At 36.7% G+C, this 16436-nt stretch overlaps 1 protein-coding gene across 2 annotated transcripts in view; it reads right to left on the reverse strand.

Moving 5' to 3' along the window:
* Positions 1 to 1397: 1397 nt before the first annotated feature.
* The window catches only part of LOC105339313 (telomerase protein component 1), a 30728-nt gene continuing 15689 nt past the window's right edge, over positions 1398 to 16436 (reverse strand). Inside the window, exons 32-55 of one of the 2 annotated variants that reach the window (XM_066068701.1) lie at positions 16215 to 16320; positions 15881 to 16055; positions 15324 to 15419; positions 15023 to 15147; positions 14638 to 14787; positions 14391 to 14496; positions 13694 to 13813; positions 13466 to 13564; positions 13195 to 13342; positions 12893 to 12999; positions 12048 to 12196; positions 11264 to 11372; positions 10832 to 10960; positions 10362 to 10469; positions 9574 to 9724; positions 8955 to 9094; positions 8595 to 8806; positions 7547 to 7616; positions 7122 to 7252; positions 6022 to 6189; positions 5618 to 5735; positions 4488 to 4718; positions 3912 to 4058; positions 1398 to 3689 (exon numbers count right to left, since the gene is read on the reverse strand). In XM_066068701.1, the coding sequence (XP_065924773.1) occupies positions 3561 to 3689; positions 3912 to 4058; positions 4488 to 4718; positions 5618 to 5735; positions 6022 to 6189; positions 7122 to 7252; positions 7547 to 7616; positions 8595 to 8806; positions 8955 to 9094; positions 9574 to 9724; positions 10362 to 10469; positions 10832 to 10960; positions 11264 to 11372; positions 12048 to 12196; positions 12893 to 12999; positions 13195 to 13342; positions 13466 to 13564; positions 13694 to 13813; positions 14391 to 14496; positions 14638 to 14787; positions 15023 to 15147; positions 15324 to 15419; positions 15881 to 16055; positions 16215 to 16320 (3224 nt within the window). In that variant the 3' untranslated portion in view covers positions 1398 to 3560. Of the gene's footprint in view, positions 3690 to 3911; positions 4059 to 4487; positions 4722 to 5617; positions 5736 to 6021; positions 6190 to 7121; positions 7253 to 7546; positions 7617 to 8594; positions 8807 to 8954; positions 9095 to 9573; positions 9725 to 10361; positions 10470 to 10831; positions 10961 to 11263; positions 11373 to 12047; positions 12197 to 12892; positions 13000 to 13194; positions 13343 to 13465; positions 13565 to 13693; positions 13814 to 14390; positions 14497 to 14637; positions 14788 to 15022; positions 15148 to 15323; positions 15420 to 15880; positions 16056 to 16214; positions 16321 to 16436 lie in introns of both variants that reach the window. The other variant, XM_066068700.1, reaches the window with a different exon arrangement.

The following is a 16436-nucleotide window of genomic DNA, read 5'->3' on the forward strand; positions in this document are numbered from 1 at the left end:
TATGCACACCTCTGATATATGTATAATTGATCTGCAAAAGAACAACCTTCTATCTTGAAAACTGTAGGAGGAGTTATTCGTGCAATGAGGGTACCCTTTTGGCAGCCCCCCCCCCTTCCCCCCCCCCCCCCCGCCACGCCCGCCATTTTCACCATTTTAATAACAGGATTTTTCCGTTGGAAAACCCGGTTAATAAAACTCAATCTTACAACAGTAAGAACTTGTGTTGCAATAAAGATGTAACCTTTTTTTCGAAAGGTAATCAGAAAACCAGAGAATGTGAATTTCTGAACTCTCCACTCTCCCCCTCCACCCCCCCCCCAAAAAAAAAATTAAAAATATTTTTAAAAATTCAACCTTACAACAGTAAGAGCTTGTGTTGCAATAAAGATGTAACCTTTTTTGAAAGGTTAACAGAAAATACGGCTAATAGATAAGTTGTCTAAGAGGGGTGATTATTTAAATCTTAAATTCAACATCGTTAAAACTTGTAAAAATTACTATCAAAATATAAAATACGGTCGAATTTATATCTTTTCCGTTTGTATAATTCGCTTTCCTTTTCATTACACATTAGGAAAGTCCAAAATGACACCGGGTTAAATTCAGACAATTAAACAAGAAATATAGAAGAAAACAAAAACCAACGAGTTTTTTGTTGTTGTTGTTTTGTTTTATGTTGTTGTTTATATGTTGTTGTTTATATGTTGTTGCTGGTTCGACTTCATACAATTAAGTGTAATAAGAAACTTTGGGTGTGCGGCTTAAATATTTTTTCTTTTGCTAAAGTTCATCCTACCATAGATGGAACCTACAGATTTGGAGTATTATGTCATCTTAGACTTTGTTCCACTTGTATACATTTTGTTAAGATAGGAGACTGATTTTATAACATAAGCTGTTATAGTCCGAAATATCTGGCGTTTTACTGGATCTTTTTAAAAACGATTTTGATATTTTATTTTTCCTGACAAGTATGCTGCCAGTACATAGTACTACACAGGAAGCTCTCGACTTTGTTGATGTTCCGGTAGTTGGGATAAAGTCGGAGGTTTATGCGTTTGTGACATATCCGTTCATCCAAACTGTCCGGAAGAAAAGGACACTGTTGACTAATTAAAATTATATATGTGAAGTAAAATTAATATGTCTTTTCTAAATTTTCAAATTATTATATAAAATACAAGATTAAAAAGTACGACATTATTTTTCTACATGATTTTACCGTCGACTATTAAAGTGTGCTAGCCTGTAAAACTAATTTATTAATGAAGCAATAAAGCACTGTTTCGAGAAATTCTATAAATAGGAGTGCAGTGGCTTACGGTCCTTGATGATGATAGATCTGTGTACATACAGGTTTCATCCCTGTTACACAAGAAAGGAAAAGTCCAAAATAGAACTGACATTTTTATTATCAACATCAACAAAGAAAATAAACAGCTTGTGTATGCACTTTAGCTTCCTGTGCGGGAGATGGCAAGTGAACACAGCCATGTAGTAAATTTATACAAAAAATATCACATACGTAAAAATATACCCTATAATTCAGATTTCAGTTTAATACCGAACTAAATGAAATATTTGTTTGCAAACATTTTTATTACCTTTCATATTAATTGTGTTAAATCCCCCTCCCACCCCCACCCCACCCCGGAAACTATTAACATGTACGAAAGATGATCAAATCCTTACCACTTTTCAACCCACTATCCCCCGCAAGCTTTTCCTAGCAAAATCTTGTTCCAAACCCTTGAACCCCCACCAACCCACCCAAAATAATAAATTGGGAAAAAATGAAAAATGAAATAAAAAACAAGACTCACTTTATGAAGTCTGAAAAATAACGGTTTCCAGAAAAAAATATAACCGCAAATCATTCGCTGCATATTTTTTGATGTTGCATGATTTCCTTTAATACAAGTCAAAATCACTAAATCATTGATTATATCTAAAAATTTAGTAAATAAAAGATGTCTAAATAATTATTCTTTAGTGTATCTGATAATTTCTTTCAGTCCAACTTAAGGCTTCTAGTAGATATATCTTTCAAGTTCTTGAATAACTCTTTTTTTCCTCCAATTGTTTGGGAAAGTTTTGATCTAGATAAGGTATTCATTCACTGCTTTCAATAAATCTTTCAGACAGATTGGAACTGTAATATCACAGCCATTAACAAAATATATCAATAAAATGTCTACGTATACAATCTGCTACCCATGGTTGTCTACCTTGTTTTGGTAAAAAAAAAAATACACACACACACACTTGTAGCTCACTGTATATACATTGCACATTAGTCTTATCTTGATAGCAGAATTCATTTGGATTGATTTGGCCACAGCAAGTTATACTATATCTATATATTTTCACTTGCTATATATATCTAAGTGCCACTCAAACTCTTGCATTTCTCTCTATTTTTTAATTTTTATCTTATTAAATAATCAAAAAAAGAACAATTTTACTCAAAGTTAATCAAAGTTGCTGGTACATGTACTTTGATCAAGCAGCAGAGAATAATTTTCATAACTACTAGACAACTACTACTTTAAACTTCATCCATAATCAAACAGTGACAAAACCCATTAATAAAAATCTATGCATACATGTATAAATAGTTCCTTATTAGGTTAATTATTTCTGTTTCCTTAATAAGGATCTTTTTATACGGATTTAAATGATACTATTGAATACATCTACTAATTTGTACATTTGTATGAGGTACTAATAACAGACATGTCTTTGAGATCAAAAACTAAGTCTAATATGATTAATGTAAATAGTATAAATAATAATCAAAAACAATCTACCTTATCTATGATAACAGTCATATCTACACAGGGCTTTGCACCTTAGGTATGAAATGGTATGCTTGTATTTACAAATCTATCCTATCGCACATTGAAATTGGTACATCATATTGCAAACCTTCATACAAATGAAATATTATATACAATTTCATACACATCTATTGAAAATATTCACTTCAAAACCTGTTAAATGTTTATGACTATATACAACAAAATATAAGTAGAATACAAGAACATATAACATTGTCAGACCAATTGTACTGTATACATTAAAATATATTAAATTAAATTTCCAAAATGTTTGATGTGTAACACTTATACGCAAGGAAATATTAGTGGCATACAATATTGACCAATATTATGTACACAAGAAAGAAAAAGAAACTTTATATACATCTTTACAAGTACACTGCAAAGTTGGATTCAATATGAAGACACAAATATACGGATAATTTACAATATTGTTTTACAAAACAAAACATTATTCATGATTAAACGGTAATCAAAGTGTGCAATACAATATATAGTTCATCATTCTTATACAAGGTTTTGTACACACAAACTGATACAAATAAAAATAAACATTTCACTACATCATCATACAACTTGTTTGCTATGGTATACCTGTGTGTGTACAGAGTAAGTCATTCCCTTTTTTTTTTATTCAATGTTTTACATTCAGCTTTTCACATATTTCATTCACAATATATGTTTAACAACTTCACATTTTGTTTCTAAAAACACCTTTTATCGGAGATCTTGTAAAACAAAGAAATGGACATTTCCTAGCTGGTCCCCACAGACTAGTTGCCGTCCCGAGGATTCTGTTATAATCTCCATGCTCGTTACGGGAGCCGGACACAGGAACTGTCCCACCTACAAACAGACACACACACTAAAGGTAGAGACACAAAAATAGGAGAGAGGTGTACAAAAAGTGGGCAAAAAGTAAGAAATATTAATACTACATCAATTGTCTTATCATAATATAAATGTTTGAAATTGGTATATAATTTGGTTTACATTTTTAATTCATAACAATTTTGTAGGGGTTGGGTGCTATGGTTTGATAGTGTTGTTTTGGTAACACATTCATACCTGCTCCAGCCCTTCTTGAAGCACTTGCTGTGGTGCGGTGTAAGATCTGGTACTGTTTAATTTCCAGGCTTTAACGGACCGGTCCAGGGATGCTGTCAAGATGACATCTTCTATAACCTTGACACTGGTCACATCTCTGTCGTGTATCTACAAAATAGGATGTTACATGACAGGTATGTAAAGTATCTACAAAATAGGATGATACATGACAGGTACGTAAAGTATCTACAAAATAGGAGACATATTGTTATTGGATAAAACATGTCACATGATTGCATTCTATATTTCTATAGTCTGCAGGTAGCAAATTATAGACAATAACATGGCTGCTAGATTTCCTAGTCATAAATTCAGTAATATTACCGTATATTCAGTGCAAACATATATATACAAGCCAAGACAAAAAAATTCCCTCGATATAAACTCATTATTATTTCAGTCAGTACATACATGCATATATATACTAACCAAGACAAAACATTTCCTAGAAATAAATTCATTCATGTCATATTCAATACATACATATATTCATTAATACTTTAGTCAGTACATACATACACACCAACGAGGACTAACCTTGAGAGAGGAGGACTTGTTAGAGAATTCGTTGAACAGAGCGGTCAGTTGCCCCTTGGTGTCCCCCAGTAAGATGGGTGATTCCGGCTCTCCATCCAGGTAGACGCCCCACCCCAGGGACGCCCCACACAGCACCATGTTGAGACCACGCTTATGCTCTGGTATTTGTTGTGTGATGTCAGCCATGCATTTGATCTCATTTTTCTTTGTTACTTTAATGTCATAGTTTTTCTGCTATCAACAAAATCAGCATAATTAAGACGAGCTGGGATTAGGAGGCGATAATTCTATCAATTACTGTACATCAGTTTTATATTATATTTGAAATCATCATGCTCTCATTATTGGTATAATGATATATACAGTAATTTAAATTTTGGCCTGGGTTGCTAATTACTTAATTCATAACAATAAATTGACATAAAAACCAAAAATACTGAATAAGAAAGGGCGTGTGAGGGTGACTACGTAGATCCTTTTTTATATTGGATGATATAGGGGTAAATTTAGCAAAATTCTTATACCAACTGATATTTTTCCAACCAGTCTTACCTTTGGGGAAGGGATACTAGAAGTTGTCAGGGTCTAAACAATGGAGTTTGAACTTACCTTAGGGAAAAAGGTGCCAAAGGTTAATTGTCAAGGCCTGGACAGTCGAGTTTGAACTTTCATTGAAAGAAAAAATCCCAACTAGATGTTGTCAAGGTTTAGACCAAGATGATAAGACTTACCGTGAGGAAAAAGGTGCTGGGAGTTGTCATGGTCTGGACCTAGATTTTGAACTTACATGAGGATCTCGAATGCCATATATTTTGGAGGATCTGGACTTTGGAGTTTGAACTTACATGAGGATCTGGAATGCCAGATGTTTTCCGGATCTGGACCCTGGAGTTTGAACTTACATGAGGATCTGGAATGCCAGATGTTTTCAGGGTCTGGACAGTGGAGTTTGAACTTACATGAGGATCTGGAATGTCAGATGTTTTGAGGGTCTGCACCCTGGAGTTTGAACTTACTTGAGGATCTGGAATTCCAGATGTTTTCAGGGTCTGGATCCTGGAGTTTTAACTTACTTGAGGATGTAGAATGCCAGATGTTTTCAGGGTCTGGACCCTGGAGTTTGAACTTACTTGAGGATCTGGAATGCCAGATGTTTTCAGGGTCTGGACCGTAGAGTTTGACATCAGGGCTAGAATCTTCTCTTCCTGGAACATCAAGTTCATCACCCACAGACCACTTCCTGGAGACCTATACAAATACAGACTCTTTTGAAAATCACATACATCATGAAGCTATAGAAATACTGACCACATTTACTTATACTGATGTCGTTCATGATTTATTAGAGAAAAATGGCCATGGTATCTCTTTGATCTCGGCAATAACTTATAGTGTAGTGGAATATACTCATTACCCTAGGTCTACTAGTAAGTGTCAGGGGGAGAGTCTTGGACATTATCATACATTCATACTCCTTTCCAAGGTCTATGTATTTAGCGGGAGAGAGAGTCTTGGATATAATTATACTCCTTACCCTAGGTCTATGTATTTTGTTGGGCTTTTGCACACAGTGTTGAAGATGGTTACTCGGGCAGTTTCCCACTCTGCACAGACAATAATGTCCCCTGAGGCCACTGCCCACTCATGCCACATAACAGATGTCACTGGGGAGAGCAGTTTGTAGTCATTCACTTTCTTTAGTCTGAAGAACAAAAAAATCATATCATCCTCCAGTTATGAACAGTTTTGTCACTTAATTGGTATTGGAGCCAAAACATTTGAAATAGCAAATCAGTCAGGATGTATGTGTGTTAGTGTTGTTTTTGTGTCAGTTTTGTTGATTGTACCTGTGTCATTGTTATTTACACCTGTCTGCATGTGTATCAGTGTTGTTTGATAGTAAGTAAGTCAACGTTGTTTAGGTCTGTCTGTGTGTCATTGCTATTTAGGTCTGTCTGTGTGTCATTGTTATTTAGGTCTGTCTGTGTGTCATTGTTGTTTAGGTCTGTCTGTGTGTCAGTGTTATTTAGGTCTGTCTTTGTGTCATTGTTGTTTAGGTCTTTCTGTGTGTCATTGCTATTTAGGTCTGTCTGTGTGTCATTGTTATTTAGGTCTGTCTGTGTGTCATTGTTATTTAGGTCTGTCTGTGTGTCATTGTTGTTTAGGTCTGTCTGTGTGTCATTGCTATTTAGGTCTGTCTGTGTGTCATTGTTATTTACAACTGTCTGTGTGTCAGTGTTATTTAAGTCTGTCTGTGTGTCATTGTTATTTAGGTCTGTCTGTGTGTCAGTGTTGTTTGATAGTAAGTAAGTCATTGTTGTTTAGGTCTGTCTGTGTGTCATTGTTATTTACAACTGTCTGTGTGTCAGTGTTATTTAGGTCATCAGTGTTATTTAGTTATTTAGGTCTGTCTGTGTGTCATTGTTGTTTAGTGTCAGTGTTATTTAGGTCTGTCTGTGTGTCATTGTTATTCAGGTCTGTCTGTGGGTCAGTGTTATTCAGGTCTGTCTGTGGGTCAGTGTTATTTAGGTCAGTCTTTGTGTCAATATTGTTAAACTAATAATTAATGTGTCATTTTTGTAAGTCTCTCTGCCTCTCAACTTGTGTGATTACTGATTCTTTTCTATACCTTACCTCTTTACAGAATTAGCATTTTTTCCCTTGATACACTTCCACTCAAGTACCCTGGAATCGTCCCCTCCCGTCGCGATCTTCTCAGCAGCGGCTCCAATAAAACAGCCCGAGTTAACAGACTTGGCGTGCGCCTGTGTTACACACAAAACCTACATGTACTACCACTACATTCATAAACCCATGTCATTCTTATTTAATTGATTTTACATGAAAATTATAACAATTTGACAAGGATTACCTAAAATAAAATTAAATACATGAGAAACATGCCTGTAGAGAATGCTAAGATGAGATGACAAATTATCAACGAGTTATCGGTCCTTAACTGTTATACATGAGCTTGCTATCAGATACAGGTTGTTGTTGTGAGGTTGAGGTTGTTATTCAGATTACACAGATTGTTGTTTGTGGCTCTGTACCCTTACCTTCTGTGACAGCATCAACTCCATGTTTGTTCCATCAGAATTGACACACCACAACTTGATGTAGCCATCCCTGCCACATTAAAACAAAAATAATTCACTATGGACAAAGTCTTACAAAATGTAAATACGATACTTTGTAAAGGACTATGTGCGGTATGATCAAATATCTGCCCCCGATTTCAACCAATTTTTAAATAGTATCGTATAAAAATAAAATCTTTACAAATCATTGTATAGAGGATGCCTATAACTTTAATAATGATTTTAGTCATCACTACTCATTCGCTGTGTATCTATGACGTCACCTAAATGGCCCAAATCTCGCAAATTTGCAAACAAATGAAAATATTCTCATTTTTGCTTTATATTTTGCATTCGGAAGTATAGAGCGCAGGTCTGCTCAAGTGCGATTTTAACATATGTTTTTCTCCAGATAGTTATACACATTATACTAAAATATGGTACTTGAGCAAGCCTGCGCTCGATGTTTCCCAGTCGAAAAACCATCGGAAAACACCCATATTTCGCTACAAAACATCAATTTATTAAAATTATGCAATCTTCATGACGTCATATCTACATTATGACGTCACTGTGGTGATAACCTTTTACACCTTTATTTCCAATATGATTTTAACTATCTTTCACCTTATTTTTAAAGCTCTTTCTAAAACTTTGATTTTGGGGGCAAAAAATGCATAAAACCGCACTTAGTCCTTTAATTATATCTACTGAATCCAGGTAAATGCAAACCAAATGAAAATATAAAGAGAGAGAATTTACATGTTGTATATCGATATGTAAATGGATCTTGTACTTTACTGTCAGTAATGTAACTGAAATAGAGTTTTAACAAGACAAAATACAAATGTAGATTTGTTTTTTTGCATTAATGTAACGCTAAATATATATTAATGCACAGCCAAATGTAATACATTAACAATATATAGAGTTTTCTATGTGCAAACTCTGTACATCATCAGGAAAATATAACTGTACATAAAATATCTGTATATAAAATAAACTGTACATAGAACCAAACTCCCACCTGCTTCCTGTCAACAAATAGTTTCCGTTCCTGGAGACGGAGGTGAAGTTCACCTGGTCATCATGACAAAGGTTCTCTGTTTTGGAACTAAGGGTCGGTTTCCAAAGTCGGACAGATTTATCCAGTGAACTTGTACACAGGTTGCCATGGGAATCAGAGGCCACACTAAGGACTCGATCGTCATGACCTGTCATACTTGCCAGCTCATTTGCCTGAAACAAACAATACCGGTATTCAAAAAATGTTCCAAAGTGAAAGCTTAATGAGGACCCACTAAACCGCAAATATTAACCCACAAAGAAATGTTCATTATTCCACAGTGAGTGTAAGAGACTGTTTAGCTTCTATAAGATGAATCACCTGTAATGGATTCCAGAGCCGAATTGTGGCGTCATCCGAGCAGCTGGCCACCACGACATCCTCCATCTCTATCTGGGGCTTCCTCTTCCTGTCCGGCTTGCCCTCCTTTGGTTCGGCGGCCCAATCACTGTTGTCCTCCTCTGAACAAAGTAAGGATATCAAACGGTAATAAATAAACCAAAAGAGACAGTTAATTTGACTGAAACCCTATCTAATTAATATGTATAAAATTAATTTAATAGGACTGGCAACAGGCAAGAGACACACAGTTATCTACAGTAAGAAAAACCAGCAAAACACACTGACTAGTAGATTTCAATTAATATTTATAGCTGTAGTTTGTCCTTTTGGTGTAGTTGAAGTGTCAAAAATTTAAGTGTCGGAAATCTTCTGACGTTATATTTGAGAAACTGTCATAAATGGGGTAACATTTTAAATATCTCAAATAGACAGAGTAAAGGAGGAAGAAATACAGCTGGACAAACTAATGGATGGACAGACAGACGGACAAACAAATGGATGGACAGACAGCTGGACAAACGAATGGATGGACAGACAGATGGACAAACAAATGGATGGACAGACAGATGGACAAACAGATGGCCAGACAGACAGATACCTTCATCCACGATGGAGGACTGGGACACTTTGACGAGGAGTGCGGCATCGTTGGCACACTGGGTGTGGCCGTGAAGGGTGGTGATCTCCGTGCCTTTCTGGGACCACACTTTGACAGTCCCATCACTACTGGACGACACGATGCAGCCATACTGTAAAACATTAACAATATGTTTGATTGTTTGTATTGTTTATTTTAACGATATTCAATAATTGTCATTTGTCTTCTTATATAATCTTTTGCCTAAATGAAGATTCCTTATTTTATGCGAGTACATAATTTTATGATTCCACCATTTTATATCAAACTGTAAGAATATAAATCCACAAACACAAAATTTAAAATATATATTATAATTTCATATAATGTATCTAGGGCTACTTTCACCCCATGTAATTTTCATCCCTCTACAAATGCAAACAGTTTCGCCCAGTCTTGAATTTGCCAAGACACAGTTGTGTTTAGAGAAAGATAATATGAGACATTGGCATTCGCACAGTCTTAAATTCGCCCACTGGCAATAAGGGTAAAATGGGTGAAAAAAAAACCAGGGGCAAATATTTCCTTGTATTCAGTTGTTCTCAACTGTCATAATAATAACAAGACTCTATAATTCACAAGGGGTGCTTCTCAAGATTTTAACTGAAATGAATTCCTCTTGTTTAATTGGAAATCTGTAGACATGGGTATGATATTGCTGGTTTATTCAGTGCTACATGTTGATAATCTCTTCTGAAATCAGTTGTCTTATGGAACATGTACTTTAGATTTGGTGCCCCCATACTTACACTGTATCCGACAGAGGTGATGGAGGCCATGTGACCTGTCAACTTGAACTTCTCTTCACCTGTTTTGACATCCCAGATTTTGAGGTTGAAGTCCACAGACCCCGTCACCTGAAGACAATACAAAAGACTATGATGATCAATTATTGGTCAGAATTCATAATACTCCAAACAGGACTAAGCACCAATTCTCTACACTATCAAAAAGACCGAGGCATCCCAAGAACTTTACATTGCCAAACTTCTGACTTAAGAAGTTCAACAGTTAGTGCTCTTTAAAAGCTTACAGTCGAAAAACTAGAATTGTGGAATAAAGTGATATGTTTGTGAAATTTTGAATTCAAGAAATAACATCCTATTCTCTCCTAATTTGTTGTGAATTTCCAACAAATCAAACAGTTTTTCCTCCACTGAATGATTGATTTTCTCCTAGAATATACACAGTGGCCTACAATACAAATACATGTACAAACCAAAAAGTCGCCGATATTGGACCACTGACAGTCTGTGATCCAGTCAGAGTGACAGGCGTGGAGTTTCCGCAGGGGCTGGGAGTTACGTCCGTCCAGCAGACATTGTCGGACGTCCCAGATATACACAGACTGTGGGAAACAAACATAAACAAAATCATCAACTAACATCAACGCTCTATGTAACAATCAACAACAACAAAAAATAATTAATAAAATTCCTTTCTCAGTGTCATATCCATCTTCCCAAGAAAACGATTTCTGATCCACTCTACATAAAATGTTTGTGAGTAGTGGAGCAGATCAGATTGGGGAAGGTGTGCCATAACATAAAGCAACATTTCTGTAAATATCGTTTCAGTTCACAAACAAAATGAATAAATGCATAAAACCATAGTGAGAAGTGATAAAAAGGGACAAAATCAGAAATCTTACAGCGTCTCTGCTGGCTGTGGCCAGTTGGGACACATCAGGATTGAAGGTACAGCTGGTGATTGGTCCTTCCTGACCTCGTAAGATTGCCAGGGTCTTCAAAACTGTTTCACTACGAGAATACAATCAAAGTTTCTTTATTTAGATGGTAATCAAATGATGATAAACAGATTGTTCAATAATTCATCTCACCATTATCAAATATGGAAGAAACCACAGATAATGAATACAGTTCCAACCAGACACAACCTAACATCAAAGCAGACCCTGTAAGCTGACCGGGGTCAGCTCTTGTGGTCCGCTCACCCATTGAAGTGTGAAGCAGAATCGTCTTTTTTCTTACCACCTGTAAGCCCGCCCCTTGTGTAATCCAAATACGCAATCTTGGAAAGACATTGGAAAGTGATTTTAGGGTCTGCTTCTGAAATAGGTCTGCTTTTTATGTCCACTCTGGGTCTGCTCAAGGGTCATCCTGGGTCTTTATCTCTGGGTCCGCCATAGCAGACTTGAAGCCGACCCTGAGCAGTCACAGAAATCAGACTTGGGGGTTGGTTCGGGGTCTGCGTTCTGTTAGGTTGGGTGTGGTCGGTTCAGTATTGGATTGATGGTTGCATGTATTTATATAGGCATCGAGTCTCATTTTTTGAAGAATTGATTGATGATCTGGAAACTTTTCCTGTACTTGCATTTTATTGTCTACCAATATTCTTTTCAACTTTCAACCACAAGCTGATATTTCATGCTGCATTTTTATTTAAAAAGATACTTCATCCCAACTGATACTTACCCTTTGGCTTTATTGTTGGCAAATGGAAACAAGAGACACTGGTTGTCTTCTGTTCCCATGGCGACATAGTTCTTAGTCACTGTCACACACATAAGGGGGCTTGTAGAGGGCAGTGTGGCCATCAACCCACCAGAGGCTGCTTTGAATATCTGAAACAAATAAAGCACAATGGTACCAAAAATCATGACAAAATGAAAGTGTAATGACAGGAGAATAGCAATGCTGCAAATCAGTAGTTCTATGGGAAAAATTCAGGCTGATAGGCTATAGAGCTGCAGTTCCTTTCATAAAAAAACAATGCAATCTAAAGCCCACAAAATGTTGCACTAGTTTTGCGCTGATTAGTGGTTACTTATTTTCTATCTAACACATTCTGTGAAAACTTTAATATCATAAAAATCTTCTTATATCGTCACTTGCCCAAGATCTCCTAAACACACTGACAGACTTTCTTAAAGTAAAATACTGTATGTTGTTAGATTCACATGTAAACAAACCAAACATTTACTTTTTATGAAGTTTGTGATGATGTTTTAAAGAAGTTTAGAGGCATTTAAAGTGACAACATCGGTAGAAAAATTTTCTGAGAAATTTTTTGGTACATGTAGTAATTATTTGCACAGAAATATTAGAAAATAAGATTAACCAGTCCAAAACTAATGCAATTTTTTGTATGCAGTAAATTGCAAGTTTTTTGTATGGGAGGAACTGTAGCTCTACATTCTATCAAACAAAATTGTCCTCAGAGCTACAGTTTTACAGCTAGGAAGAGAGCAGCTGAAGCCTCTAATATAAACCTTAACAGAAGCATACCCAAACTTTACAGAGGTTAACAGACAACTTACCATTCCTTTGCAGTCTGCTGAGGCTGTAGCTAGAAAGCTCCCACAGGGGCTGAAGGTCAGGCGTCGTACTGCAGCGGAGTGGGGGGTGATGGTATAAATCAGATACCCTGAAAACATACCCAGGAAGGCTAACATGAAACCTCTTTGTTCTAAATTACCATTGTCAATATACAACATGATGTGGTAAAGAATATAACATCAGAATGCAAATGATCCTCTACAAAACATTGAATAATTAAAATTAGCAAGTAAATTATATGTACATTACATGTATCTATAGACACGCCCATTTTTAACCTCACCTGAAGACACCTCGTACATCTTGACGAACCCTTCGTGGTGTCCCACAGCCACCCACTCTCCATCAGGGGACAGGGCAACACACTTCACTGGACCATCCTTCTCCTCCCCGAGGCACTGCAGGGGCTTACCCAGGTGACCAGACCACACCTGGATAGAAACAACGAAACATAGAGTAATATATAATATTATATGAGCTAGCAATGTTAAATCTTCCATAGTGTAAACTCTCCATCACTGAGTTTTATACATCAGGGTGAACTGATCAGGTACCTTGATTTTATGGTCGTCGCTGACAGTGATGAGGTTTCTCCCGGTTGGACTGAAGGTCAGCTTGTTGATTGGCAGTGAATGACCTCGCACGTTTCCAACCTTCAAAAGATGGGAGATTTACAACAAATGAACATGTAAGGTTTTTTTTAATTTTTTTTTCAAGCAATGCATTTTCTTGCTGTATATTAGTAAACACTTGTTTTAATACTGAGCTTATTGAGGCATTACCTGAGTTCCTTTCTTGGACTCCCAGAGTTTGACATCACCGTCGAGAGCAGCCGATGCAATGTATCTTCCACACGGGGAGAAGGCTACATCTCGTACAGAGGAATGGTGGCCACGGAGCACCTGTGTAACAACAACAGCAGGTAAACATCTCCATACTCAGAATAGATCTGGGTGTGTTTTACAAAAACACTTACGACAAAGATGTGAGGTGGAATGATTCTCAAAATTTAAACAAGATATCTGTAAGCCATTGGTTACTAGTGAACCCCCCCCCCTCCTCCTCCACTGATGTGAATATAAAAAATAAGCAGAGGCAACATTTCACAGGAAGTTGACATCCAATTTGTTAAAAAGTAAATTACACCATATGGCATACCTTAACAAAGAGTGTGTTTAAATTTCAAGCATCTGTGATTTATCATAAATAGTTGCTGAGAATCTGTGACAAACATTTGTTAAAAAATTTAAGCTAAAACAGTGTAACCCTATCTCCTTTTCACTTTATCACATTTCACTTTTACGGATATTACAGTAAGATATTTGTCCTGAGTATGCATAATATAAATAGTGAATGTAAACTTAGCTTTCTTAATTTGGTCAGAAGTTTTCAGTTCCTTTGTATAATGTGGGTTTCATAGACAAAATTATAGTAAGTTCTCAATAGAAATAATAATAATGGTATAAAAAGATGTCGTACAGCTTTGCGGGTTTTGTGGAAGACATCCCAGATTGCAATAGTGGTGTCCCACTGCCCTGTCACGATCAGCTGACCCTCGGGGTGGAACGAGACCGAGTTCACTGGGCTGTAATGAAAGGAATAGAGGATATTCAGAATAAAAATGTCTCTCAGTGTGCTAGAATTAACATCTGAATGTACATGTATCATTAGGTGACATTTCAAACTTGGATAATTATTTTCTACAAATTTAACCAGGTATTCTCACCTTGCCACTTTGAGGTCACACACACATTCTCCTCTGGCAAGGTTCCAAACTTTGAACGAACAATCCCATGATGCAGTTGCCAAGAACTTTCCCGACAAGTCAGAGGCAATAGACTGGACTCTTCTAGTGTGTCCCTTTAATGAGTGCACTCTGTTGATGTGTTAGGATATATGTCAGTATAAATACAGCATTGTTAATGGATGACTTTATTTTGCTGCAATGCAATATATTCATTCAAGTACTGTCTGATTCATTTGAGCTAAAAACAGTTAATAGAAAAAATACAACATGCTTTTCACATTCTCTTGTTTACAATTTTTCCTGTAAAAAAGTTATATAAACTTTAGAGAAAAATGACGGTGACTGTGGCTGACGGTTCACTCACCTGTGTCCGTCCTCCCTGTTCCACACACTGACCAGATTGTCCAGTGAAGCACTGCAGACGTACGTCTTCCCCGCGAAGCAGACGTCACTGATCACGTCCGCATGTCCATGGAAACTCCTGACTTCCTGTAAAGCACCCCAAATATACATCAGATACAACATTTCTAAGATTGGAGTACCAGGTAAATAAATCAGCTTCAAGGACAATTAGAGTAACATTTCTATTGTAGGAAAAAGTACATCAGACACAGTAACAGTAGCATTTCTATTGTTGGAGTTAGTCAGAGGACAGAGGTGGGTACCTTTCCAGTTTCCATTGTGTGAAGATGAACAACACAGTCCAAGCCTCCACACAGGAAGTACTCGTTATCTGGACTAACGGCTACACAGGTCACTGGCTACAATGGACAAACAGACTTACCAATAGATACAAAGCAGCCCGAAGACTGATATATAATATACACCAATCAATGTCATAGTTTCTACACATTGATAAATGTGATGCTTGTGTGTTTCTTTTGTTTGTAATATTTGTTTGTAAACTGGTTTCTGAGTATTTTACCACTTGTAATGAAATGTACACTTTTACTTTAAGAACAGTATTTTGTGCTACCTGAGGAAGGTTGATGGGTGTGTTATATGCTATGTGACTGTTCTCTAACTGTCATTTTGTATGTAACAGAACACATGTAATCTTGGCAGGTTGCTGAGGGTGTGGTTTGTTACCTGTGACTGTTCTCTAACTGTTATTCTGTATGTAAATTATATTGAGTTACCTGAGGCAGGTTGCTGAGTGTGTGGTTTGTTACCTGTGACTGTTCTCTAACTGTTATTCTGAATGCAAGTTATATTGAGTTACCTGAGGCAGGTTGCTGAGTGTCAGGTAGTTGGGGTCCTGGTCCTGGGGCCGGTTGCTCCACCTGAAGCACAAGTCACACTGATTGTGAGCGGTGTCAAGGGAGGCCACTCCGTCCTTGTATGGTTCACTGCTCTGAAGGTCATTGACCGCCTGCTGCCAGGTCAAGGACGGGTATCTATAAAACAGAGGGGTATTTAAGGAAACAGAAGGTCAAAGTACTTATAGGGGTATCTATAGAAACAGGAGGTCAATAGTACATGAGCAAAAGATTACAAATCATGTTTGAACATGAAATACCAACATAAAAAGTTACTATCAGAGTATGGTCACTTACTTGTCTAGGAGATGGATGTTATGCGACACAAACATTTTGTATTCCTGGAAACGAGGGTTCCCCATCATCTTTTGCTGGTCACGCTCCAATGATTTGGTACTAAATTCTTTAAACAAAATAATGAGAGACCTGTGCATGTGTACATCAACTCCTTCAATTTTTTTTGAAAAAACATCATCAAATTTAATCCATGGACTGTAGACAAGTTGTACTTAGAATGTT

This window comes from Magallana gigas, chromosome 8 (genome assembly GCF_963853765.1).
Source record: "Magallana gigas chromosome 8, xbMagGiga1.1, whole genome shotgun sequence".
NCBI classification, from domain to species: domain Eukaryota; kingdom Metazoa; phylum Mollusca; class Bivalvia; order Ostreida; family Ostreidae; genus Magallana; species Magallana gigas.